The sequence below is a fragment of the Vicugna pacos genome, chromosome 6, assembly GCF_048564905.1.
Source record: "Vicugna pacos chromosome 6, VicPac4, whole genome shotgun sequence".
Classification (NCBI taxonomy): domain Eukaryota; kingdom Metazoa; phylum Chordata; class Mammalia; order Artiodactyla; family Camelidae; genus Vicugna; species Vicugna pacos.
Genome location: NC_132992.1, coordinates 10436055 through 10463858, shown reverse-complemented (window position 1 = coordinate 10463858; position 27804 = coordinate 10436055). Strand labels below are relative to the sequence as shown.

General features: G+C 44.2%; 2 protein-coding genes and 2 long non-coding RNA genes across 7 annotated transcripts in view; 2 read left to right on the top strand and 2 right to left on the bottom strand.

Moving 5' to 3' along the window:
• Window positions 1-5765, top strand: part of MYZAP (myocardial zonula adherens protein) — a 105545-nt gene extending 99780 nt beyond the window's left edge. For both annotated transcript variants that reach the window (XM_072962346.1, XM_006210965.4), the window contains exon 13: window positions 4840-5765. In XM_072962346.1, coding sequence (XP_072818447.1) covers window positions 4840-4936 — 97 coding nt within the window. In that variant the 3' untranslated portion in view covers window positions 4937-5765. The remainder of the gene's footprint in view (window positions 1-4839) is intronic.
• The window catches only part of LOC140696775 (uncharacterized), a 231854-nt gene that overhangs the window by 14541 nt on the left and 189509 nt on the right, over window positions 1-27804 (bottom strand). For all 3 annotated transcript variants that reach the window (XR_012073280.1, XR_012073281.1, XR_012073282.1), the window contains exon 4: window positions 19502-20748. This is a non-coding gene — a long non-coding RNA (uncharacterized lncRNA). The remainder of the gene's footprint in view (window positions 1-19501; window positions 20749-27804) is intronic.
• On the bottom strand, window positions 18044-19030 carry LOC140696776 (uncharacterized). Its single transcript, XR_012073283.1, has 2 exons — window positions 18853-19030; window positions 18044-18234 (listed from the first exon to the last, which is right to left on the bottom strand). It is a non-coding gene; the product is annotated as an uncharacterized lncRNA (long non-coding RNA).
• POLR2M (RNA polymerase II subunit M) lies at window positions 19150-27268 on the top strand. The gene is made up of 4 exons (XM_006210969.3): window positions 19150-19380; window positions 21142-21789; window positions 24121-24325; window positions 26107-27268. Exons 1-4 carry the CDS (start codon window positions 19268-19270, stop codon window positions 26251-26253), a joined length of 1113 nt encoding a protein of 370 aa, XP_006211031.1. The 5' UTR covers window positions 19150-19267; the 3' UTR covers window positions 26254-27268.

Sequence of the window (27804 nt, the reverse complement as noted above, 5' to 3'; positions counted from 1 at the left end):
TGGCACAAACTGCTACCTGGCTTCTGCCCCTGGCATTCCCCTGAACTGCCTGGGCAGGTCACGGGGGCCCCCTGCATTGCCAGATCCTGTGCATTCCTCTCTGTGGCACATGAAGCGGACACTCTGACCACTGAGTCCTCGAAATCCCTCGTGCTCTGGTCCCCTTTGTCATCTGTACGTGTAGAGATAGCTCTGTGCCTGGCCCGAGTGAGCTCCTGGGGTCATGAAGATAAGTGAGACATGGTTTTCACCCTTCATGGAAGTATAAGTAGCAGAGGACATGTAGACCAGTGGTGCAGTGAGCTGCTTCCTGTTGTGTGTCAGGAGCCTCGGCAACAGTCATTTTCAAGCTGTGTAGGGGGGAGGGGAGAGCTTGGAAAAGACGTATTGAATCTCCCAGGGAGAGGCATGTGAAGTTTAACATCCCCTCCAAGCTTCTAACCCACCCCGTTTTAGAAGCTGTTTACCATCCATCGTTGAAAATCGCTGCGGGGTAATGAAGGGGAGGGGGATGTGTTACTGATGGGACAGTTTAGCAAAAGTGCACCTCATAGAAGCAGAAAATTGAGCAGCACTGCTCAGGAAAACTGAGAGCACATAAAGAAAGGAATGATCATTTTTATCACTGCTGTGGGGAATTGGGGAAATTGTCATACAGGAGGAGATGTTTGGCTTGAGTCTTCAAATGTTGGCAGGAATTCATCAGATGGATTTGACAAGGGAAGCATTCAAGACAGAGGGGACAGCTGAGGATGGCAGAGCTGTGCAGCGGTGTGGTCAGTGAGGAGAGCTGTGTTTCTTAGCGAGGCCAGGCAGGAGATCTGACAGTAGATGGTGGAGGCCTTTACACCATGCAGAGGAGTTTAGATTCCATTCAAGAAGCAAGGGGGACCCTTTAAAGAGTTTTAAGAACAATAATACACAGCCAGCATAATACTCAACAGTGAAAAATCTGGAACAAGACAAAGATGCCCACTCTCACCAATTCTATTCAACATAGTCTTGGAAGTCCTAGCCACAGCAGTCAGGCCAGGAAAAGACTATATGCAGATGACATGATATTATATATGGAAAACCCTAAAAGTTCCACACAAAAACCACTAGAGCCAATAAAAGAATTTGGCAAGGTAGCAGGATACAACATTAACATACAAAATCAGTTACATTTCTTTACACTAACAATGAATTAGCAGGAAAAGAAAGTAAAGAAACAATCCCTTTTTAAATCGCATCCAAAACAATAAAATACTCAGGAATAAATCTGACCAAGGAGGTGAAAGCCTTACACGTGGAGAGCTACACAACACTGACTAGGAAATTAAAGAGGACTTAAAGAAATGGGAAGGTAGCCCATGCTCTTGGATTGGAAGAATCAACTTTGTTAAAATGGCCAAATTGCCTCAGGCCATCCATAGGTTTAATATGATCCCTATCAGATTACCCAGGACATTTTCCACAGAACTAGAACAAACAAGCCTATCTATATGGAATCACAAAAGACCCAGAATTGCCAAAGCAATATTGAAGGAAAAGAATGAAGCTGGAGGAATAACCCTCCCGGACTTCACACGATACTATAGAGCTATAAAATAACGTGGTATTGGCATCAAAACAGACACATGGATCAGTGGAACAGAATAGAGCCCAGAAATAAACCTAGAGACCTGCTGTCAATTAATCTTCAACAAAGGAGGTAAGAACATAAAATGGAGAAAAGACAGTCTCTTCAGCTGTTGGGAAAGCTGGACAGCTGCATGTAAACCAATGAAGTCAGAACACTCCCTCACGTCATATACAAAAATAAACTCAAAATGGTTTAAAGACTTAAATATAGGACAAGACATGATAAATCCCCTAGAAGAAAGCATAGGCAAAGCATTCTGACATAGATCTTAGCAATGTTCTCCTAGGGCAGTCTTCCCAGGCAATAGAGGTAAGAGCAAAAATAAACAAATGGGACCTAATTAAACTTACAAGCTTTTGCACAGCAAAGGAAACCATAAGCAAAACAAAATGACAACCTACAGGAAGGGAGAAAATGTTTGCCAATGATACGACTGACAGAGGCTTAATTTCCAGAATATATAAACAGCTCATACAACTTAACGAAAAACCAAACAACCCAATCCAAAAATGGGCAGAAGAACTAAACAGGCAGTTCTCCAGTGTATACATACAAACGGCCAATAGGCAGATGAAAAAATGCTCGTTATCACTAATTATCAGAGAAATGAAAATCAAAACTACAATGAGATATCACCTCACACCAGTCAGAATGGCCATCATTCAAAAGTCCACAAATAATACAAGCTGGAGAGGCTGTGGAGAAAAGGGAACCCTCCTACACTGCTGGTGGGAATGCAGTTTGGTGCAGCCATTATGGGAAACAGTACGGAGATTCCTCAAAAAACTAAAATTAGACTTACCATATGATCCAGCAATCCCACTCCTGAGCATATACCCGGAGAGAACTCTAGTTCGAAAAGATACATGCACCCCAGTGTTCACAGCAGCACTATATACAATAACCAAGACATGGAAACAACCCAAATGTCCATTGACAGACGATTGGATAAAGAAGCTGTGGTATATTTATACAATAGAATACTATCAGCCATAAAAAAAGAATAAAATAATGCCATTTGCAGCAACATGGATGGACCTAGAGATCATCATTCTAAGTGAAGCCAGAAAGAGAAAGAAAAATACCATATGGTATCACTCATATGTGGAATCTTAAAAAAAACAAAAAAGAAAAAAGGACACTATGAACTCATCTACAAAACAGAAACAGACTTGCAGACTTAGTAAACAATCTTATGGTTACTGGGGAAAGGGGGTGGGAAGGGATAAATTTGGGAGTTTGAGATTGCAAATGTTAGCTGCTATATATAAAAACAGATTTTAAAAAAACCCCAAGTTTCTGCTGTATAGCACAAGGAACTATATTCAGTATCTTGTAATAACCTTTAATGAAAAGGAATATGAAAATGAATATATGTATGTATATGCATGAATGGGACATTGTGCTGTACACCAGAAATTGACACATTGTAACTACTTTGATAAAATAATAATAATAATGTATTGTATAGTTGAAATTTGCTAAGAGATCTTAGATATTATTAATAACCAAAAAGTCACTATGTGAGGTCAGTTAGCACATCTGTCATCTAACTGTAGGAATCTTTACCCAATGTATATGTATATCAAATCATCAGGTTGTACGCATTAAATATATTACCATTTTATTTGTCAATTATACCTCAGTGAAGCTTGAGAAATCAACAAAAAAATTAAGTAAAATAAAAGGCTCCAACTGCTCTTTTAGGAAAATCTCTGATAGCAAAATGGATAGACCTGGAGGCAGGGAAACCATTTACACTAACATTCTCATGTTCAAAGGTAATTATGAGCCTGAACTATGGCAGTGGCTGAAGGAGAAAAGAAGACAGATGACAAACAGTAGTTATGGAGGTAGATAGCACTTTGTGAATGAGTGGACACGGAACGTCAGGGGACAGGGGGTTGACTCTTCCATCTCATATGTGCAACTGGTCGTTGCATTAGTTGGAATAAGGAATGAAGTTGGTGTAGCAAAAAGCGCGTAAATCTCGATGGATTAACAAAATACTGATCAGAGTCCACGGCTGACGGACATGGCTCTCACCCAACACGGTCATTCGGGAACCTGGGATTCTTCCAGCTAGCTACCCTGCCTGGACTTTGGGGTCCTCTTGGGTCCACTACTGTATCCTCTGCATGAAAGTGAAGAGATTGAGCGTGGAGGATTATGTAGAAGGTTTTTATGGGCTAAACGTGGAAGTAATAGAAATAATTTCTGGCCCACCAAATTGCAAGGGAGGCTGGGAAAAGCAGTTGCATGTCCAGGAGGGAAAAAATGGGCTATTTTCTCAATCTTAGTCACCAAGTCCTGTTAATTCTGTCTCTCAAATATCTCCCTAACCTTTCCTTGCTACTTCACCTCCAGGGCTACTGTTAAAGAGTTCATGATCTCACTCCCACCTCCTAAATAGCCAGACTCTCCCAAACAACAGTCTGCCTCCAGACTAACCCCTCTGCCGTCAACCCTTGGAGGTGCCAAGGAGTCTTGCTAGAATAAAAATAGGAGCATGTCCTGCCCCTCCTTAGAAACCTTTAGAAACGGCTCTCTGTCCCATTCTGAACGCCTTGGCAGGGCACACAGGGTCTTCTCCCCCGGGCCTCGTCTTCTGCCACTGTCATTGTGAGCTCTTTGCAGGGAAAGACCAGGGAGAAGAGGGAAAGCAGAGCTGTAGCTGTGGTCCTGCTACAGGGACGTGGCCAACTACCTAGCTGCAGCCTGGGCTGGGGGGCACAGATGTCCTGGCCTCCCTGTGCTCCACTCTCCCACCCCCTGCTACCATCTCCCAGCTGGTCCAAACCATCTGGAAGCTGAAGGGTGAGGGAGCCCACTGATGCTGACCTTCAGGCCTGCTTCCCAGGGCTCCCGAGTGGGGTGGAGAAGGGGGGGTATTGAGCCCAACAAGCAAGTGCAGAGGACCTGATGTCCCCATCAGCACCGAACGCATCACATTACAACTATTTCAGAACAGATCTTTCCCACCGAATTATGGGTTCCCTGAATGCATGCTTTTTATTTTTCTGAATCATTAGTGCCTAGTATAGCTTTTAAGGGTTACTAAAAATAATCATCCCTCTTAGAATATTTAACTGAAATATTCAGCCATGTTACTGCTGTCTAACTGCTGAAGGAGGATTTCCTAGAGCTGTCTGACCGTGTGAAGCGTATGGAAAGTTTTGTTTCATCCTCCTGACCTGCCTTTTCTCATTTCTCAGCCAAACAGGCAGGACCCGCGAAATCGCCATGCCTTCCAGGAACTATACCCCGTACACACGAGTCCTGGAGTTAACCATGAAGAAAACTCTGACTTAAGCACTCAGAGACATGCACTTTTCACAGATGGACAAAGGCCCGGGAACCCTGCAGCTGGAAGTCTGAACAGAGCTGATGGTTGCTTCCTCCTGTACACAGTTTAAACCCCAGTGGAAACTGCTGAGGTTCTGATCCACTTCAAAAACCTGAAGCAAAGTGGAGGTGGAGAGGGAGGGCAGGAGAGAGCAGTTTCAAGGTCATATTTCAAACCCCATACCAGGGTACCCTGCTGTACTGGGCCGTCGTCAGCTTTCCACGTTGACACTGAGTCCTGTCAGGAGAATTCCCTCACAATTTATTTTCTGTTTTACTAGACTTCGGTGGGGAGTTTTGAAAAAGGGCATTGACCTGAAATTTCACGTTACTCATGCCAGGATCATTTGTTACAGCATGAAGGTTTTATTTACCCATAAAGTATTAGAGGCAGTGCTTCTCTGCTGCAGGGAAGCCTGTCCACAGGGGCCCGGACACCGGGAAGTGTGACCCAGGGCGCAGGTGCAGGTGCCGAGGACCCGGGCAGAGGTGTGGGAGCCCCGGGTGGAGCCGGTCCTTGGATGGGCAGACACACGGCATCTGATGTGCTAATCCCTTGGTTTAATTTGTGCCTTATGCCCTTACGGGGCCAGCTGGAATCACTGTATTTATTCAACCTGTGATTTTTTTCCCCTTTCTTTCTCACTTTAACTGAAAGAGAATCTTGTACATTGTGGAATTTAATCACTTACTGTTTTCAGTATCAATTAGTGTTTCTAATTTGTTCATGCACACTCTACTTTGATATGGTAACCTCTGTCACATATGTGTAATAAATGCAATGTATTTTGTTCTACTGATGCTGTACTTGTGTTTTATCTGTGACCACACAGAAGGGGTAGAGATCGGGCTCTGGACTGTCAAGTCAGGGCATGGTGCTCTTTCAATCAGTACTGACCCTAGAATCATTTTATAAACTATAAGAGAGGATGTGTATGTGTGTGTGTTGTGTGTGTATTTAAACCCTGAAATTTATCTAGTTAACCTACTTTCTAGAGAGACTAAGATGCATTCATGTTTATAAAATACAGATATCATTGTTACCTAAATGTAAAATCACCCTCCTCACTCCAATGTTCATAGCAGCACTGTATAACAACAGCCAAGACATAGAAGCAACCTAAATGTCCATCGAAAGATGACTGGATAAAGAAGTTGTGGTATATTTATACACTGGAATACTAGTCAGCCATAAAAAAGAAAATAATGCCATTTGCAGCTACATGGATGGACCTGGAGATTGTCATTCTTAAGTGAAATAAGCCAGAAAGAGAATGAAAAATACCGTATGGAATCACTCATACGTGGAATCTTAAAAAAAAGACACTATGAACTCATCTACAAAACAGAAACAGACTCACAGACATAGTAAATAATCTTATGGTTACTGGGGGAAAGGGGCTGGGAAAGGGTAAATCTGAGAGTTTGAGATTTGCAAATGATAACTACTATATATAAAAACATAAAAAACAAATTTCTTCTGTACAGCACAGGGAATTATATTCAATATCTTGTAATAACCTTTAATGAAAAAATATGAAAACGTATGTATGTATATGCATGACTGGGACAGTGTGCTGTCCACCAGAAATGGACACATTGTAACTGCCAGTTAAAAAGAAAAATCACCCTCCCTTGTGTCCAAGCCCTTACTCCCCTTACTTCCCAACTTCAGGGAAAAAGAGCCAAAGACAGAAAGCAAAGCAACTCAGTTGAGTAAATTACCTCGAGTCAGGATAGTATAAACAGGAAAATACACAATTTGAGGCCAAATTTGTATTTAAATTGTGGCTTTGGGACCTTCAGCAAGTCATCAAAGTTCTCTGAATATCAACGTCATTTTCTAAAAACTTGGGATAACTGCACCAACCTGATAGGCCAATGCGAGTGCCAACTGAGGCAGGTAAGCTGCAGCCCCCGCCCACGCGCAGAGGAGGATGCTGCTGCTCTGAGGTGAGTTTTAAAGCACTGTTGAGTCGTGGCTACCCTCACTCACGGAGACAGGCTAGCAAGAGAAGCCAGGCCCTCGCGCAGCCCCCAGGACGAGCATTCCAGGAAAGGCGGTGCTTGGGACCAAGAGGCAGGGAAGCGGGACTGAGAGTGGCAACGGGTCCTGAAAACCTGTGGACCCCAGGAGATGCTGGTCTGGAAACAGCTTCTAAGTGAAATGCAGTGGCATAAAGAATGTCAGTTTTAATGAGACCAGAGAAGAAACGAAGATTGTTCAACAAACACTCCACACACCCCTCCCCCTTTCTTTTCTTAAAACAAGAAAAAGGAAAACATTTCGCAAGCAATTTAAAAACAAGAGAATCCTGGGGATCATTCCACGGTATTAAAGGTAGTCTCTACCTGGGCCCTTTGTATTTTTAAACATACCTTCAACATGTATAGAATTAAAACATTATCTGAACTATTCAGAAAGACTATTAAAGAGACTTGCTAAGTGGCACAGACTTGAAACTGAAAAAAAACCAGAAATGATCCTGTTCAATCCTCTTTCTAAATTAACTCTAGTGATGCTCAACCCACTGTCCAAGAGTCACTCTTCAGCCTCCTCCTCCTAAGCATAGGTATTGTGCGGAATCGCGGCAACGAACTCTAATATTACACAGCAAATTTATCTCAGCGAAATGAAAAACAGCAGCATAAAGTTTTTTAAAATAAAAAATATCCTATATTAATGCCTCAAATAATATCCTCATTCCAATCTGCCCAGACTTCCTTACACACACCCACCCACACGTTTATCTTGTTTTAGAACACATCCTGGGAAGCAGAATCGTGGTATTCAGGAACGGGGGCTCTGGAGACGGTCTCACCTCAGTCACTAGCACGTGCCTTGGACAAATCACAGAACCTCTTCGAGCTCCCGTAAAATGGGGTCAGTGACAGTTCTTTCCCAACCATCCCCCTGGGAAGATTAAACGAGTCAGTATCTGCGAAGTTCTTAGAACAGTGCTTGGCACCCAGTAGGCGCTTGATAAGGGCTCTCTATTGTTAATACAGACTTCCGTAACCACGTTTCATCACTTATCATTCCATATAAATACAGGGGTGTAGACCCACACCTCTGCTTCTTATAGCTAACTGGATTCCACTTCACTGATGTACTAGGATTCACTCGACCTGTCCCCTGACGTTGGAAATCTGGAGGTTGTCTTTACTCTTTTTTCAGCAACCCTCTGACGAACCACCTTGTACACATGTCTTTGTACCCTTCCTTGCCTGATTATTTTCTTAGGATAAATCCCTAGCAGAGGAGTCACTGGGTCAAGAGTTATGCACATTTTGGGGAAAGGAAATAACTCAGTGGTAGAGTGCAAGCTTTGCATGCATGGGGTCCTGGGTTCAATCCCCAGAACCTCCCTCAAAAATAAATAAATACACAAACAAACAAACCGAATTCCTCCCCCTGCCTCTCAAAAGTTATGTACATTAAAGTCTTTGGTGCATCTGGCCCAATTTGGCCCGTGGAAACTTGAGTCCACTGAAACTCTCACCAGCAGGATGAGAATGTGCTTTTCCGACCCCTTTGCCAACACTAGGATTGAGAAATGAGGGTGTGTATAAGGTTGCTTGTTTTAGGCAGCCCTGTTCCCCAAATGGGCAGTGAAAAAAGTTCCTTCAGGATATTGCCTTCGGATACCTGAGCTTGGGGACCGTGCAGGTGTGAGCTGCAGGCCTGGAGGTGTCCCCAGGGCCGAGAGAGGGCCTGGGCAGCCGACAGGAAACAAAAGTGGGCTTACAAGGAGCCGGTGCCCCAGGATCCTGGAATAAGAGAGGGCCTGCCGCTTGGTGACTCGGAGCCAGGAGTCAGCCATTCTGAATTCAGACCCCGTGTTTGAGTCTGAGTGGGACGTGCCCTAGAGGGTTCACTTCAGGGCTGGCTGGGGAGAGAGGAACGTTTGGGAAGTCAGGAGTTAGGTAATGTGATACGGTCCCCCATTTAGACGGCACACCTACCAAGACCCACCCCTGAGCTGGTCTATGCATCTTCCCTGGGCACCCTCTTTCTCCCCAGTAAATGCCATTTGCCTGCTCCAGGAACTCCAGAGTGGTCCCCAGGACAGGGGGTGGGCTGCGCGGTGTGACAGGAAGGCAGTCAGGCCACATCAGACCATGTGCTCTTCCTGACGTTTGGACTCCAAGGGCCAGTTCAGTCTCACAACTACGTGCCAGGTGCTAGGGAGACAAAGATGTGCACCTCAGGACCCTCATCCTCTCCAAAATTGTTCCCAGTCAGGCTGCCTGCTGATCTTTGCTGTCCCTGAATCCCAAGGGTATTTTTCTCGGGTTCTCCCCACCCCCGGCTTTTCTACTCTCATCAAATGACTGACCACCGGGTCTGCTGCCTTTCTCTCCAGCCATGTAAAGCCCCTTGCGGCAGTTTCCCATAAAGGTGGGAGCCATTTCCAACCTCGAGAAACATGGAGAAATCTACAAATGAAAAGGATCCAGGAAGTGCAGTGGCTGGGGAAGTAAAGGGGACCAAGTTACCGGGCTGGGCACAGCATGCAGTCACTGAATCTTCCCAGTAGTTCTGTAAATGACACTAGCAACATTTTGTGGATAAGGACATTGAAACTCAAAGAGATGAAAATGGCCCGAAACTACCCAGGCCTGTGTGATTCCAGAACACAAGTGGGAAGCCTGGAGCTGGTATTGCCACTCAATCACAATGCTCCCTTGGGCCGGTCACTTCTGCTCTCAGGCGCAGTGAGCGCTCCCGTGAGCAGCTGTGCCCAGGAAGGAAATGGAATTGCACCTCCCGGCACAAGCTTGCTGTGCAGATCACGTGAAACGGCGTTGCCAGCACCACGCCAAGACGTGCCAACCACTGATAAAAACAACTGCTAGCTGCTATTAGTACTAGCAATCACTGTGAAGGAGGTGTTGCAACATGAATTTTTGCAAACCCAAGGATTTCCTCTTACTGGACACGCAGACTTAGTGAATAATGAATACCAGTGAGTGGGACTGAGCAGAAGGAAAGGGCAAAAAAAGCTGTGGCTGGATTCAAAGGGGGAAAAATACACCTTAGCCTACTTTTCCTTATATGCAAATTTGAGAATAACTCACTTGACTTTGTCAGAGAAGGACAAGCCGAAAAGAAAGGCTAGAGATGCATTTCTAGAGAGACCAAAGGCAAAGAGATCAGAGGGAGACTGCTGCCAAATTGGGAGACAATTTGTTAGGATTAGATTACTAACACATGGTGTGAGGTATAAATCAAAGAGGTTTTTTGCATATGGATGTCCAACTACTTGTTTTGGCACCACTTGTCGAAAAGATTACCCATTTTCCACTGAATTGCCCTCGAACTACTGTTGAAAGTCAATTAGCTATACATACGCAGGACTATTTCTGGACACTTTGTTTTGTTACATTAATCTAGTTGCTACCTTTTTTTTCTTCTTTTTTGGGGAAGGGGTAACTATGTTTATTTATTTTATTTTATTTTTTTAATTTTAAGCCCAGGAATTGAACCAGGACCTAGCGCACGCTAAGCACTCACTCTACCCCTGAGCTACACCCACCCGCTCTAGTTGCTATCTTGACAACAACCCCACACTGTCTTGATTACCATGGCTTTATCAGAAGCCTGGAAGTCAGGTAGTATAAGCTTTCAAGTCTGTTCTTTTTCAAAGTTGTTTTGGCTATTCTAGCTTCTTTGCATTTCCATATGAATGTTTACAGTCTGTCAGTTTCCACCTAGGGGCTGCGGGGGTTTGGACCGACATGGCACTGAACAGGCAGATCACCAAGGAGAAAAGCGAGCCCTCACTGCTGCGGATCAGGCCAGCCTGGAGCCGGTGGGACCAGCTGAGCTCCTGAATGCGGGGCTGCTTCCCTCTTCTTCAGCTGGAAAGGTACCAGGTAAAAACTTCCCTAATGTATTTTGGTGAAGGTATGGTATAAGCTTTGTGGAATTCTGAACAAAATATTATAAGAAACATTAATTTGTGCCCAAGGGCCATAAAACTGATGTAATTTGAATGCAATAAAATATAAATAAATGGCAAACAGTTCTTGGGGGTTTTCTCTTAATTTTTCAACACATACTTTCGAGTTTTAACATACAGCATTTACAGCATTCACCTTCCTGAATTAGGGGCGGGAGGGGGGTTGAGAAATAATTAGTAGGCAATTTTTTGGCCCTGGGACTTTTCTTGTAAATGTTTTCTTTGGCAGCCATACTCTTGAGAACAGGAAGTTACTCTCTTGTTACAGATTTAAGACTTTTCTGAGCCAAATAACAGAAAGCTGGATTAGTTCTGAAATGAAGGGGGAAAAAAAACAACTCTCGGCTCTCGCTGGAGATTAATGACATCTTGCAAATATTTTAATTCTCCCCTTTCCTCTTAACTTGCCATCAACTAAACAAAACACACTCAGCTTGAAAAATCTTAACTGCTCACTTTTTGGCCCAACCCGAAAATAAAATATTTTTATGGTACCCACAAATTTAAACATTTTTGGGGGCTGGGGAGGGGAGGAAATTAGGGCTGTCTCAAGTCGACCTTTTTTGTCACAAAATCCCAATATGGAATTTAAGATAGAAAATATAGTTGTAAAGACATTAATATTTGTACGGTAATCATAAAGATTCATATTTCCCTTGACCTTTTAAAATGGCGTTTGTTATGGATAAAAATGTTAAATCAAGCTTTGTAAACAATGTCTATATTTTGCCAGAGAGACTTGCAAACAATTTCTTAGGAATTGTTCAAAATATCAGGATTCTATCCTTTGACTAGAATACTTATGAGTCTGACTACAAAACAAGGAAACTGTTTCCCTCCAAAAAAAAAGCTGAGTCCTTGTAAATTAATGTCCACTCTCTACACTCAATTCTAGGGGAAAAAACTTGCAATGTCAATGAAAATTGTAATTGGTAGGAACATCAGTTCTATGAGTCATCTGACAACCATTTGTAGGGATTCTTGAAACACAGAAGGCCTTAGGAAAACAGATTAAGGGGCGAAGAACACCTTTCTATAACAAGTGATTCAGAAAGCGATCTACTAGTGATCTAGGAAGTTTCCGTGGTATTACAGTCACGGCTCAGCATCGAGAGAAGATGGGGGAATTGGTTCCAGACCCCTCCCATTCCCACAAATACCAAAATGAACAGATGCTCAAGCCCCTTACATAAAATGGTGTAGTCTTTGCATATAACTTATGCACATCCTCCCATATAATTCAAAGCATCTCTAGATTACTTACAACACCTAACACAATGTAAATGCTTTGTGAATAATTGCCAGTACATGGGAAAGTTCAAATTTTGCTTTTCGGTACTGTCTACATTTTTTTCCTCTTTCTGAATATTTGGCTTCAAGGCTGTTAAATCCATGGATGTGGAACCCACGGATACAGAGGGATGACTGTAATTGCAGCCTCTCAGAAAAGAGTTGGGCTCAATTTTTCATTTAGCTTTGCATCACATACCCAAACTCAAATGTCCTGGTGCCCAAGAAATTTGTATAAAGGTGGGAATGGTCTGTGGCAGGATAATGGGGACAATGGCTAGTGGCAGGGAGGGGGTGGAGGCATGAAGGATGCTCACCAGGATTATAAGAACATGCCCATCTTCAAGTCACTCAAATTCAAAATTATGAATTTGAAAAACTATATGCTGCCAAACAAATTCATCTGTAGGATGGATGTGGCCAGAGACCCACAATTTGCAACCCTTTATTTACATTATCTAATGTATTTCTTTCTGTACATTATAAAGAAGATATTTATTCCTTCAAACCAGCTTTTTCTCCAGTCAGCTTGAAGTGATGTTCCTCCCACATCATTCATTATAGTTTGCTGTCTTCTGATATTTTGACAACTTCAGGGTTTTTTTTCTTTTAACCTTATAAACAATCTTAAATTACTTAGAGCTGTCACTCATCAGATATAAAAATTAAATTAAGCCCAAGAACTCTAGGTGATGGAAAACATGATTCATTCCTGTAAGATATGAACCATGGGAGTCCAGCAAAGGCTGATAAAACCTGAAACTTCATCAATGTTGGAGGAGTATTTATTTAAAGGGAGCTACCTGCTTCCTGGTTTACAGCATACCAAATATTTCCTCTCAACATTTATGAGCTTAAATAGATGCAGATGTTGTCAAAGAATGTATTATAACATTAATCATCCTAGAATCATATAATTCAAGCACTGAAAGGCATCTTGGAGTTTGTCTGGTTCAACACCCTCATTTTAAACAGGAGAAAGCTGAGGCTTAGGGAAATTAACTGGCCCCTAAGTTAGCAGTACACAAAGCTGCTCTCCAAAAAAATCATAGCTGGGGACTGACAAATTTCCCCACACCTCTTCACTTCTCTGATCTGGATCACTTTTACTGTCCTATATACTATGCTTGACTTCCTCTCTTCCAAATTTTGGGGAAGAAAATCAAGGAGAACTGTTTTTTCCTGAGTCATTCTCCCGGCGGTATATTATATAAGCATCCCAGCTCCTTCTCTCCGATTCCCACTAGCTGAAACTTTTCAGAGCTGTGTTCTTTTTCATGCAACAGAAAATTAAAGGTGACCAGACACTTGGTGCTGGCCAGGTCTCATGAAAGGAGAGGGGTGGTCCGTTTCCTCTAAGTCCATCCTGCTGCCCATCACCAGTTTCTTTACTTCACGGCCTCTGATGTACATCAGATTGCAAAAAGCTAGACATACAGCGTGCTGGCTTTGCAGTGACCTGGTTCTTCTTTCCTTCCACTAAAAGCAAAACTCTCAAATCCCTCTCCCATGAAACCCGAAAGGAAACTACGAAATCTCACCCTATAGTGTCTTTGCAAATTACCTCCTTTAAATGATACACTGGATGTTTTTTTATGAAGAATCTTACACAAGGCTCACTTAAGCATAGGAGGGTCTGTCCTCCAGCATGGAACGTGAATCAGTTCTAAGCAGAGTTTGGTTTTGACATCTTCCCTTTTTGCCTGCCCTGCATATTCACCAAATTGTGGAAAGGAGGTCCGCTACGGTCTTCCTACCACCTAATCTCTCGGTTGTCATACTCTCTCTGGTCTACTCTTTGCCTCCAATTGCTCAAAATTCTCTCCATTTCTCCCTTTCCCTCCTGTCAAAGCCCACTCTTTTAGTGTAGGTCACCTGAGCCAGCCTTTTGTAAGAAAACCATCTGGAACAAATTCACACTCAAGTGTAAATGACTGATAGGCCACAGCTCTTCTAGAAATATCTACTGTCTCAAAGGAAGAATCTTGTTAACCTAGTAACTGTCTTATGGAATAAAGTTCAGCCAATGCTTCAAAAAGAAGTGAAATAAGTCAGGAGAGGGGAAGATATTTTAAATCTTGTTCAAGATTCTATCTCCTAATTGTAGTAGAGGGGCCTCAGCTACAATGTCTGTATACTCTGCACCAAATATCACTATATGTGTATCTTTCAATGACTTTTTTTTTTCTGGTTTGTGAGTTTATTCATTTGAGAAATCATAGAAAGGTGCTATTCAATCCCGGTTAGTCACCTATCTAACCAGTAATCTTCATTAAATTTGCTAATTAAAAAGTAAAATCACCTGGAACTTTACAGCATCAAACATTTAATTTTTTCCCCCTGAATTATCTCTTCCTACACTAACCAAAAAACTCACAAAACACTGTGGTGTCCTGAAATGGGAAATCTGTCAACAAACAACACTCAGCCATGTGAAAGTCTGACAAGAAAAGAATTATTTTCCCTTCAACTTGAACCTTATTTGGTTGGGATTTTCTCACCAGAGTTGTCCTATTTTTTTTTTTTTCCTGTGGGCAACTGCCCCCTTGATTAATCCCACTTCCCTCAGTTTTAGTTTTTCCAAGCAGCTGAGCAAACAAAGATGCAGGCAGCCATTTTAACGCGCTTCCTCCCTCAAGCCCTCTGGGAAGGGCCGTCTGTTCATCCTGCTCATAAACCAACAGCCTGAATGTGCTTGGAGAAAGCAGCAAGGATCTTCTGTCAGGATTAATTTTAATAGCCCAAAGTCTGCCACTCGGGAACCATGGCCCTGGTAAATGGCTTTAAATTACCATTTGCTGATAAAGAGGGAGATATGAGCTGAAAATTTGGTTCCTCGTTTCAAACAGTTTGGATAACTAATGCAAGAATTTACTTTTAGCGTGGAGTGCATGCACTTTACAGCCTCACCCCCTGAGTAGCTGAGAAAAACCTTTTGTTGCAGCGGGATCACAGTGAAATACAAAGAGGAGAGATGTGACCTTTTGTCTAAGTAAAGAACTTTAGAGCTGGAAGGGGAATGAATTTATCGGTGAATTCCTGAGCAGAAAGCTTCCTGTCCAACTTTGTTTCTGATGTCTATGCAGAGAAATGGTATCCTTTTTACTGCCCCTTCAGCTTGTTTGTCTCCCTCTTTACCAGTTCCTTTCTCTCTCCTTTTTTCTCATCCCCAATTCCAACGCCCTCCCTCAGCTTCTCTTCCCTAACTCACCAGGCTCCTGGCAGTCACTTGTGAAGTTCTCCACTGAGGAACAGACAGAGCTGCACATGGACGGAGGAGGGGTCAGGAGGTCTCAGCACTCATCTCTCCCTCTGTAGTGAGGCTAGTCCCCACTGCTCCACCTACCTGAGAACGCGCTGACCTGACCGGAAGGAGGGCTGGTGAATGGCACACAGGTGTCAGCCATCAGTGTTGATAAGCCTCAGGTTTACCATCATTCATTTCTCATTAGCTATGGCTGCTACGGATTTGACTGAAAAATCCAGCATGTTCCATTTCCACACGGATGCTTTTTTTTTAAACCCTGTTTTTTCAATCATGTTCTCTTTTTTAAATTATTTAAGTACAGTCAATTATAATGGGTCAATTTCTGGTGTATAGCACAATGTCCCTGTCTTACATATACATACATATATTTGTTTTCACATTTCCACATGGATGCTTAAATGCACACCCCCCCCCAAAGAAAACAGAACTTGTTTCATGATTGTTTATGACTCTTGGTTTCCATCTCTTCTCCATGCGCTCAGCACCTAGCCGGGACACAGCACAAGCTAGCCTCCCCTTTCCCAAGTCAGCTCTCTCATCCTGAAGGCCAGCCATCAATCAAGCCTTGATTTTTTCCTAACAGACTAATTGCTATTGAGCTCTGTATTAGCCAGCGTTCTCCAGAGAAACAGATCCAATAGTGTGCACTCACGTGTGTGTTTGTAGATAGATAATCACATCAGCCATTATCAGAGAGATTCATTTTAAGAAATTGGCTCACATGATTATCACTGCCAGGTAGGCCAGCAGATTAGAGACCCAGGAACTTGCAGCTGAAGTCTGAAGGCCGTCTGCTGGCCCAATTCCTTCTTGCTCGGGTGAGGTCAATCTTTGTTCTCCTAAGGGCTTCAACTGATTGGATGAGGCCCACCCACAATATGGAGGCAGTCTGCTTTACTCAAAGTCCACTGACTTGAATGTTAACCTCACCTAAAAAAAACACCTCCACAGAAACAGCTAGAATAATGTTTGACTAAATTTCTTTACTGGCTAAGCCTCTTGGTTACCGACTAGAAAACTAGACAGTTGGTGCATTGGTTGTTCAGAATTCAGATTTGCATTACGACAACTTGAAGTCCTAAGCTCTGTTGTGTAAAAGATTCTATCCCATACCACTGAAAATATCTTCACAGTAATTATGGTTAATGTTTATATTAAAAGCTTAAGATTTGTATATATAAAAGGGACATTTCATTAAGAGGAAGAGGAATATGGGGGCAAGGCGAAGAGAAAAATATGAGAGATTCCATCAATTAGTACCTGCTATATGCATTAGGGGAGACAGAAGTACAAATATAGCTCCTCAACAGAATTCTGACTTCACAATTTTGTTCGAAACGAAATCGCCATGCACAACACAACTGGAGAAGCATTACGGGTTCTAAGCACTATAGTTGTTATGCTCAAAGAGCAATTTGGGTTGGAATAATCTAAGAAGGCTCAGGGAGGAGGTGAGACCTGAGCTAAGGTTTATAATGGGCTGGGGGAAAAGGGACAGCCTTCCACAAAAGCAAAACAGCAGGCGGGGTGGTGGGGGGCAAAATTCTGAGGCTTGAAAGAAAAGCATCCTTGCTTTTGAGACAGAAACGAAGGGGACAAGGCAAACCATTCAAGAAACGACACAGCAATTGACACCAATGTGGCGTAAAATTCAACTCCCAACAGGCCTTGAGGCCCAAAATGGCAGGAGATTTGACTTCTAATAGACCTTGAGCTTCATTATACTTCATTATACACTCATTGTAATACATGAACATGGTAAATGACACACCCACAGGTGCCATGACAGTCCCGAGGCTAACCATAAAAGGTCAAAAAGTGGGCAGTGGCCCAATTCCTGAGAATCCTAGGCCCTTCCCCTAAAGTAGGTGGAGTAATTCTCCCACTTGTTAGCAATACAAAGCTACTGAGCCCATAAAAACTTGCAACACTGTGCCTCTTGGCCTCTTGCTCCCCCACCTTCCAAAATGGTCCGCTTGTCTATGGAGTATATCTACTGAGTACCCAACCCCTACACCTCATGGCCTTTCTCTTGCCTTCTGAAAATGCCTGCACTCTGTCTATGGAGTATGTATCTTTTTGAACAAATAAATCTACCTTTACTCAACTGGGGCTCGCTCTTGAATTCTTTCCTGCATGAAGCCAAGGACCCACATTGACGGGACACATCGCAGGGACTCAACTGAGACCTGGGATACGGCTATCCTCTCTCCCGCGTCACTTTGAGGGCACCTGTGGCCCAGGATCAGAAGGGGTTCAGTACTGTGGGGGAAATAAAGGCCTTCAGCTGTGGTCAGGGAACGGGATGAGGAAGGCTCCAGGGGAGCTTGCCAGGGAACAGCCACCTGACATGGGCTTTACTCAAGTATTTCTCATTTAGCTAGGGCTGGAGCAGGTTACTGAAATCCTTAGGCTTCAAAGCAGAGCTTATTTGAGAATTTTGATACATTAATTAATCTGATCAGAATGGATTAGATTGCAATGATACAGACATAGCTGCAACTATGCTCCCTAAAATAGCTTCAGATTTTATCTACAGATTCTGTCTGATTGGGAGGGAACTGTCTCTTGTTTATTATAGCACCTTACATAGGATTCAGAAAATGCAAATTTTCCATATCAGAGAAGAGGGGTTTCTGATGTTGGAGTTTATGGGGTCTTTTAAATCTCCCAACTGATGTCTATTGTGACTCCAGCATGCTTCCTGGTATCTCCTCGGGGACACAGCTCTCCAGGCTGAACTATAAAGAAAAGGTAAGGGTTAGGTGTGATGCTTACTAGACTGCTTTCCCCAACAGCCTAAAAAACTTTCTAACAATTTGGAAGAAGGGGATTTTCAAATTGGTGTGGTAGAAAGAGCAGCTGGACATCTGAGTTTAAAATCTGGTGCTGTCACTTACTAGTTTTGTGCCCTGGGGAAACTTGCTTCAGCTTTTGTGCCTCCGTTTTTCTATAAGCAAAATTGGGAACTGAGGGAGAGGTTCTCAACTGGCTTGTACAGCACCTCCCACCCCCATCACCCCTTGTGGGTCTTTGGAAGCGTGTGTGTTGGGTGGGGGTGCGTTTGGATTGTTATGAGGACTCGGGAATGCCAAAGCTACTACTGGACTGAAGCCAAACACCAAATGTCTTGCAGTGCCTGAAGGAGTGCCGCAAATGAAGAAAAGCCCCGCTCCCACTGCCATAAAGCCCATTACGAAACGCCGATGGTCACTGAGGATCCTTCCAACTTTAACATTTGAGGGCTTCTAAGCCTTGGGCTGGGCGGGCCACGCCATAGGCCGGCGCTTCCCGTGCGCCGACCGGCACATTCCCCTAGCCTCACCACTGGGCAACTCATCACTCAGGTTTCCACTTACGTTTCACTTCTCAGAGATACCTTCTCTGTAGCCCACATCCATCTTAAAATTGCATTGTTTTCCTCGGTAGGCTCCTTCAGGGCAGGGGCCGGGGCACTCACTACTTTCTGAATAAACACGTGAAGAGCGGATGCACAGAAAAAAGACAGCTCGCAAGCGCGCCCGGCCGGCACGTGACGTCACCCCGAAACTCGCGTCCCCTCCCGCCCCTCTGGTCCCCACCTCCTCCCTGTCTGTGTTTGTTTCCGGCGTTTCAATAAAGCTCGATTCGGCTAGAAGAAGACCTGTCCTTCCGGGAAAATGGCGGCTCCCGCTCGTGCCCCGGAGGCCCCGCCGGCCGCGGATCCGGCGCCAGCAGCGGGGGCTGCCGAGGACGCCGAGTGCCCGCCGCCTCGCCAGCCTCAGCCCCCGCAGAATGTCCTCGCTGCCCCGCGGCTTCGAGCCCCAAGCTCCCGAGGACTTGGGGCAGCGGAGTTTGGCGGAGCTGCGGGAGATGTTGAGGCGCCAGGAGAGACTTTCGCGCAACGTGTAAGCGTGGGTCCCGCGAGTCACCGCCGGGCTCCTTGGGTTCGGGCTCCCCGGGACGCGTCCTCCCTTCCTCCCCTCCCACCTTACGCCCCCCACCTCACCCCTAACCCCGTTCTCTTACCTGGAAGGTGACCTTGCTTCAGGCGGGTCCGCTCCAGGCGCGCGGGCCAGCGGCCGGCCTGCAGCCGCAGAGCCGACCCCTTCCGGCCGGACACCGACCACCTGCGGGATGGCTTCCGTGCTGACCAGCTGCGGAGCATTTCAGCTCGTCAGCTCCTCGTGGTTTTACTTATTCAGCTCCTGTGTCGGTTTTCTGAAGGGAAGATCTGTATCCCAAATTCTTTTGTGCCCCCCTCCCCCCGCAGTCGTGCCCCAAACATCTTGTCAATTTCATTTCTAGACCCTATTTTTACAGAAACCTAGGACATGGGAAGAGTGGGATAAAAGAGGGGTTTATTAGGCAAAGAAAGTTTGACTCACACTCAGCTGGTGGACTTCACGGATTTTACCGGGGGATCGATATAATGAAAATGATTTTTCAGGAAGCTTATTTTAGCAGGTTGGTGCAGGATAGTTGGAAGGGAAAAGAGGCAGAAGACGGTAGGAGGATATTTTCAGAGATGTTCCCAACAAGGGGATTTTTAAAAAGTGAACTAGAAGGGTGGTTGTGGGATTGGGAAAACTGCATCAGGTGTGGACTAATTTGAACATGTAGTTGAGAGACGGCTGAAGTTTCTAGACCGCGTGGAGCACCACTAATAAAAATAGGAAGGCTGGGGGAGGGGAATAGGTCCCAGGTTGACTTCACTTAGGCGAACTGATTTGATGGGAGAGTTAATTATTATCTAGTTAAAAGCTGGAGAAGTGATCCCGAGGCTCAAGAGAGAAGAGAAGGCTGGGAATATACACGCATCTCAGTTGGAGAGGGAGAGTAATAGTTGAAATTGGGGAAATGATTGTAGTGTCAGAAAGAATAGAAAGCCTGAGATGGAACCTTCCCTATTTATTGTGTAGTTAAAGAAAAGAAAATCAGAAAAGGAACTTCTATCACTCAGACAAAAGGGCAAATCATCATTTGGGGGCTTCCTGGTAGAGCCAGCTGTTTTGCCTTTGTGAGAATGGGTTTTTGATCTGTAGGCGTTAGTTAACTTTTGGTCTCAGGACTCCTTTTACTCTTAAGATTTAATTGAGCATCCCAAAGAGCTCTTGTCTTATGTGTGTTTTATCTACTGATGTTTATCATTGTCTTAGGAATTACAAGTGAGAATCTTTAAAACAAAAGATTACCCAAGTACATACTTTCTGTTAGCCATCAGAGCAGTGATGTTGTTATATAACGTGTAGCTTCTGGAAAACTTCTCTGTACTCCTGTAAGAAAATAAGAAATGGCAAATAATGTCTTAGTTTTGTTATAAAAATAGTTTTGACCTTGCAGATCCCTCCATTCCCCTCCCCAGGAAAGCCTTTGAGATCACACTTTTAAAACTGCTGATTTTTGGAATGTCATATATGTTTAAAATACTTTTGTTGAAATTCTAATTAGATGAGACAGATGAGGCCTATTCCCTATTTTTCCTGCAGCCCCTTGTATTTTGAGGGGTATTTGGATAATGATTCTGTTGTTTTATTTCTCTTTTGGGGTACTTGGAAATCACATTTTTGACTGTTTCCTCTCCCTTTGAGAATTATGCTTTGTCTTGATATCTCAAGTTTAAAAACATGGCTCTCTCTTATGTATACATGTTCTTTTCCTTTTGCCAGAAAATTCATTTGCAAATTGCCCGACAAAGGTAAAAAGATCTTAGACTCTGTCGCCAAACTGAAAGCTGCCATTACAGAGCGTGAAGAAATTCAAGGAAGAAGTGGACTCTTGCATCCCGTTAGTTTAGACTGTAAACAGAGGCAGAAGGCAGTTGCATTTGTTGATGTGGACACAGAAAAGGCCCAGAACTCTGACCAGATACTTGATACTTCATCACTAGTTCCTGGCTGTTCCTCTGTAGCTAACGTCACGCCATCTCAGACAACCTCACGACAGCAGGAACCTGTCCATCCTCCCCGCAGAGGCAATGCAGAGGCCCCCGAGGTTGAGTTCACGGTGAGCAAGTGCCCAGCTTCGGGCAGCAGAGCTACCACACCTCCCTCGGCCGAAGCTCGTGCGCCTCTCCCTCAGCATCGTGTTGCTGGTCAAGCGGAGGATAGTTCTAGCAGCTCTGACAACCAGTTTATTGATAGATTACAAAGGATCACGATTGCAGACTCAAGTGAACACCGCTCAGAAGAAAACACGAGTACTGAGAACTTGACTGGCCTTCAGAGCGAGCCACAGAGGAAGCCTCATTACATGGAAGTGCTAGAAATTCGAGCCAAAAACCCCCTGCCCCCACCACATAAATTTAAAACCAATGTGTAAGTACATCGGCCACAGAAGCATACTACTTGTTAAACTCTGGACCATGTGTGAGAACTGCCTGCGGTTAGCAATGAGCAGATTGTGGAAACTCTAGCCTGGCTGGAGCAGAGGGGTCATGTTGAGAAATGCTGTAGTTTTTTAGCCAAATAATTGAAAAACTTTTAAATAGCAGCTAGAGTATTAAATTTCAGGATACTTGGGCGATATTTCATATTAAACAGAGAATTTATTCTGATTTTTTCCCAGAACCATTTTCTGCTATATTGCTCCCCCTTTGATGAGAATTTCAGCTAAGGGGAAAACGGTTGCAGGAGCTGATGGACTTTCTCAGCAAAAAATATTTGTGTGTACGCTGTACGTGGGCAGCTGGTGCCGTGGCGACACAGAAGTAAAGATTCTGCTCCTCATAGAGTTTAGGACCTAGATGAGGACCCAAGTCTTACATAGCTGGAAGAACATTAAACTGTATAATCATTTTAGGGGGAGGGAGCTGAGAAGGGGTTAAAAACCTGAAAACATCTGGGCCGGGACTGGGCTGGGGGTAGGAAATTAACCCTGCTTCTAAGTTCTGAGTCATAGTTTTATTTCTGACATATTCAGGAAAACAAAAGCTATCCGAAGAGAAAAGAGAAATGCAAATAGAACACCCAAGTGAGGGAGTAGATTTACAAAAATGTAACACCAGATACAAGTCTAACCACTGTGCCTTTCTTTGAAAAATGAAAGTCTACAGTTAAAAATACCTAAAACCAATTTTTATTCTTATAGAGACTTTCAAGTTTAATTCTCTTACCATTATTTTTTTAATCTCAAAATTATTTCTCCCACATAGAAAATGAGGATTATATTACATTAATTTTTGGTTAGGAATAAAAGGGAATCTTTAAGTAATGGCTTGTGTGTAGTGAGGTATCTTTCCTTACTTCTAGGTAGACCAAAAGCCAGAATCATCATCTAGTCAACACATAAAACAGAAAATACTGACCCCAGTTCTGTGTTGTGGTCTTTTAGCTGGGAGTGGGAGGAGGTAAAGGAATGCCAGTGAGGGTTAGCAAGGGAAGGTCTACAAGAGACAGACAGACACTTGGGTGCAGTTATCGGTAAAGCCTGGGCCTTGATGGGTCGGTAGGCCTTGGACAAATGGAGGTTGGAGGGTGGGATGCGGTGGTGTCCTTTGGCTCCTTTTCGGCTCTTCCTTTGGCCTCTCCTACATGCTCTTCTAGATGCAGGAAGCTGCCCCTCGTCTACTTCTAGCCTGGTCTTCCCAGAACTTCAGATTTGCACGTCCAGTTCCCTGTGAAGCCTGACCATGCGGGGCTGTTCTGTGGCACCTTAGGCCTATCACGTGCAATGCAGAACTCATTTCTTCCCGAACTACTTTCTCCCCTATCCCCTAAATGAAGAGTGCCACCACCTCCTTTCTTTCCCTCATTTCTACCTCTGCTTGCCACGAGGACCTACACAGCTGATTTCCTGGACCTTCACCTCCCATTATTCCTGGGTTCATCCTCTCTCCTATGAAGGTGAAGGCTATTATCCCTCTCTTGGGCTGTAGTTGTGGTTGGTCCTGGCCTAGTCTTAACTCCACTGGTCCATCCTCTCCACTGCTGCCAGAGTGCAGTTTGCAGACTGTAAAGCTGAACCTGTTCATAGACATCTTCACAGTGGGCTGGACCCAGCCTGCTCCCCAGCCTCCTCCCACTGCCTGTCCTGTAGTCCCCACCCCTGCTTCCCGTGCGCCGCAGCGGGTCCCCTCGCACCCGCCGCTGGGATGCCCTTCTCCCCTCATTTCCTGAATACTTACTATTCCAAAACTCCTCAAAGTGCACTCTTGAAGCTCTTCTGACAACCTCCCCCTGTCCTATTCCAACTGGGTGTTCCCTTTTTTTTGTTCCAGCATACCCTGTGTGGGCCCGTGTCGTGGTCCCTGTGATATGATACTGCACTGAGGGCTGACAAGTTTATTTCCCTCTGCTGGGCAGTAAGCCCCTTAGCAAATGTTTTTGAATGAAAAAATAAAAACAGGTTTCAGTTCAAGTATAAGCTTTGAAGAGAGAAGGGAAAGACTCCTACTTGTTAGAACAACGAAATGTCAAATTACTCTCCAAAAACGTGCCAGTTGCAGTAGTTCTGTTTTTGAGGTAAATATGTTAGAAAAAGGACCAAGTTTTATCTACACAGGTAAATAGTGGTACAGTGCTTACTGTCACCTTTGTAGAAGAATTAACTGCTCAGGTTACAGGCCACTTTCGTGTGTGCGAATGTTGCGAAGGTGTCTGTGTAAGGAAACCAGTCTGATGGTGTGACGGAAGTTTTCCCCCCTCCAGGTTACCTTCACAGCAGCACGACTGGTCGAGTCACTGTCAGAGGCGAGGGTCTCCTGTTTGCTCAGAGGAGAGGCGGCTCAGGGACAGGAAGCACCTTGATGACATCACAGCAGCCCGGCTCCTGCCGCTCCACCATCTGCCTGCACAGCTGCTCTCCATAGAGGAGTCTCTGGCACTTCAGAAACAGCAGAAACAGAGCTATGAGGTATTTAGAGGATTGGTTGTGTCTTGTCTGCATGTCAGATGCGGCTTACATGAGTCCGAACTTATTCCTGGAGGTTCAGGGAGAGCAGGGTTTAGTAGACTGCACGAGGTGCTAGAGATGTGGGCATCTGTGCATGCCATGAGCTCTCAGATGTGTGCCTCTAGCTTGCAGTCTTGAGGATGCTGGCACTGTAGGAAACGGTCCAGCTGCCTGTGACACCAAAGTGGTGTTTGCTGGGAAATGTGCAGAGACCACTGTGAAATTTCATGGCTCTGAAAAGCCAGACCGTCAGGTAGCAGTAGCATCGCTTTTTGGTCTTCCACCTTGAGAAACCTGCGTGAGAACGTGTCAGTGGTGACGTTTAACCTGGAACCCTGCTAAGAGTCAGGGCAGTGTGGTTTCCAGGCTCCAGTCTCCTGTGGTACCGAGGAGACCATGAGATGGGTGGGAAGTGGTGTGTTGTCAACAGACAGCTGGACACTAAGCTTAACAGCAAATCTGCGGGCCCTTGTGAAGACAGAAGAATCTCTTACTTTCGTTCACTGAATCAGTTTTGGAGCGTTTTCTTCACGATCTGTGTGTTCTGCATAGAACTTTAAATGTGTAAGTTGACAGTTTGTGTACAGGGTAATGGGATGACAGAAGGTAAGTGAGGACCACTGAGAGAAAAGAAAGGGTCTGATTTTCTTAGGCAGCGATCATTTGAGCCTCCAGGAAAACAGCTGCCAGACCTAATGCTGCTTGGCTAGGCTTTAATCGGGTACTGTAAACACCAGTGAATGCAGACCTAGCTTGTTATTCTGCCTGGGCTTTTCATAGAAGCCCAGGTAGCACGGATGGGCATTTTTAAGGCCTTCCTTTTTAAAAGCCATTTTTCTTCCTCTCAGTGCATTGAAGTTATTGCCTAGTTGTCACTGAGCCTGGAGGAATTGTTTTTTAAATTGTCTATGTGGCCTTCAGTGTCTGTCCTGAGATATTCGTAGGCTGAATTAAACCCTTCAGTTTGAAATTGGTTTCCCTGGCAGAGTGGTAGTGGTAGCAGCAGCTCCCACTTCAGTCCCACCTACCCACACTGCCCGTGGCCCGAGGGCAGGGACAGGAACAAGCTCAGGTGGTCTGGGGGCAGCATGGGCAAGGCGAGGAGCCGGGTCAGGAATGAGCACCGCCACCCGCCATCAGCTGGTGACGATGTCCTTGGGTGTATATACGCACATTGCCAGTGTCTGAAACTTAACTGAACTTTTGACTGCATGGTAATATTCATGGGAGTTAACTTGAAGAGTGACAATCAGTTTTTAGTGTTAATTCTTTGATTTTCATTGTGGTGTCGAAATGTACCTCTCAGGCCTAGAAGCCATGATTTAATCCAGGGAGAAAGATTCTTCCCCTTGGAGAATCAGTATAGCATTGGTGATTTTTGACATTTGACAGTTGAAATTGTTCTGTAAGTTTGTACATACAGATCAGGTGCCCACATACTTGAAAATGTGTCTGTATTTATAACCATTGAAGTGCCAAGCTGATGACTCAGTTTCTCCTGTAGAGGTGGGATGTTTCGGTGCACATTGTTTATGGCTGCAAGTCTGTCACCACCGCCACAGCAGGCTCGTAGCTCTCCCCAGCCTTGCCCTGTGGTGTCTGTGGTGGGCGCAGTGCTGTAGAGAGCGCCCAGTAGAGCAGAAAGCCCCTTTAATTCGAGTCTGTTCCAGTGACTTCCCATTGAAAAATTGTAGGGATAAGATGCGCATGTGTAACTTTCTGCTTTGCTTTCTGTTTTAAAGGAGATGCAAGCCAAGCTGGCAGCACAAAAATTAGCTGAAAGACTGAATATTAAAATGCAGAGCTATAATCCAGAAGGAGAATCTTCTAGGAAATACCGAGAAGTAAGGGATGAGGGTGACGATCGGTCCTCGGATGATGAATTCTGAAGATGGGTGTCCGGATAATCTCCTGCATCTCTGCCTGTTGAGATCTCATTATCTTCCATCAGACTTTCTAACAAGTATCAAGATCAGTGTCAGACCTTGTGGAAAGAATTTTGTAAAGGTACACAAAGGAAGCTATGAAAGTAGCCCACTTTGAGAAGATAACTTTCATGTGCTTGAAAAGTTTAAAAATTGAATATTGTGCTTAATCACACTGTATTAAAGTTTTGCAGTATGTCATCTGTTGATCTGATATGTTAGTGTACACTAGAGCACATTTTTTTCTCTAAGCCAAATAAAAGCAGGTGACCAACCGCTTTTCTCTTTATTCTTACCTCTGTCAAGTAGCATTTATTACATGTCTTTCAGTGAATTATTAAGTTGTCCCAGGCCATCAACTACAATGAATTAGGAAGACACAGGCCCCTCCCTTTCTGAATAATGAAGGGAGCAACGTAGAGAATTTTGTGCATGTTTGCATGGGACATGCGGCGTTGGATGTGAGATACCAAGGAAGACGCTCAGAGAAGATTCTTAAGTGTTTGTTTCCTTCTTCTGTCTTTCCTTAGGAAGAATGTTTTCCTTCTGATTAGGAATAAAGAGTCCTTTTAGTTGATGCTGGAGGGTGGGTCTAGGTGACCAGATTTGCCTGGAGTAACATGAGCTGTAGGAAAAGCCCAAGATGACGGACGTAGGTGAAGGGAGAAGCGGTTCTCCTGCCTGGCCTGACTTGAGTTCATTGTACTAACAGATGATAGGTTCAGTTTGATAAGAAAACCAGTTTTTTTTTAAAGCTACAATTGGTTTGTTATCAGTATATTGCTTTCCCATGCAAAAAAGAGGGTTACATGAGCTGCAGAAACCTTAATCTCATATATATACACACATATGTAATTTTAAAGGATTATGTGGTTGTCTCCAGAGAAATTAACACGTATGTTATCAAAGATTTCTTTGTCTAGTATGTTGGCGCCTTTAAACAGTGTTGAAAGGAAGAATAAAGTATTAATTACAGCAATTTCAAAATGCTAATGTGATGTTTTAGTGGTGCTTAATTAAATCTAGCTTAACTTTAAAAGAACTTTTCATATACACCATCTGAATGAAAATACATTCCGGCCGCTGTACGTGTGATGGGAGGGGCTCAGTCCCATGGCCTGCACTTCGGGAGCGGCTCCTGCTTCCCAGCTCCCTTTTGCCCCCTCCCCGCAAAAAGCAAATGTGAAAGTACACTGAGGGAACAGTTTCATTAATTTTACTTTTAAAACTAATTGTAAATGATTTCATAACAAAGTTCTTTGCTGTTTCTTCTTTATAGAATAAAAATACATGTTATTTCTGGAAAGCTGGGTAACACGGGAGGGCTCCATGCACACTCACACAGTCCCCTGTAGTCCCACCTCCGGAGAGAGGGCCTCTGTTAGCATTCGGGCACGCGTACACGGACGGACTTTTCTCTGCATAGCTCTGCATTTATATTTTCAGCAGTGTAATCATACTATGCATCAGTTAATAGTCTGCTCTATATATTGTAAACATTTTCACATACTAGAG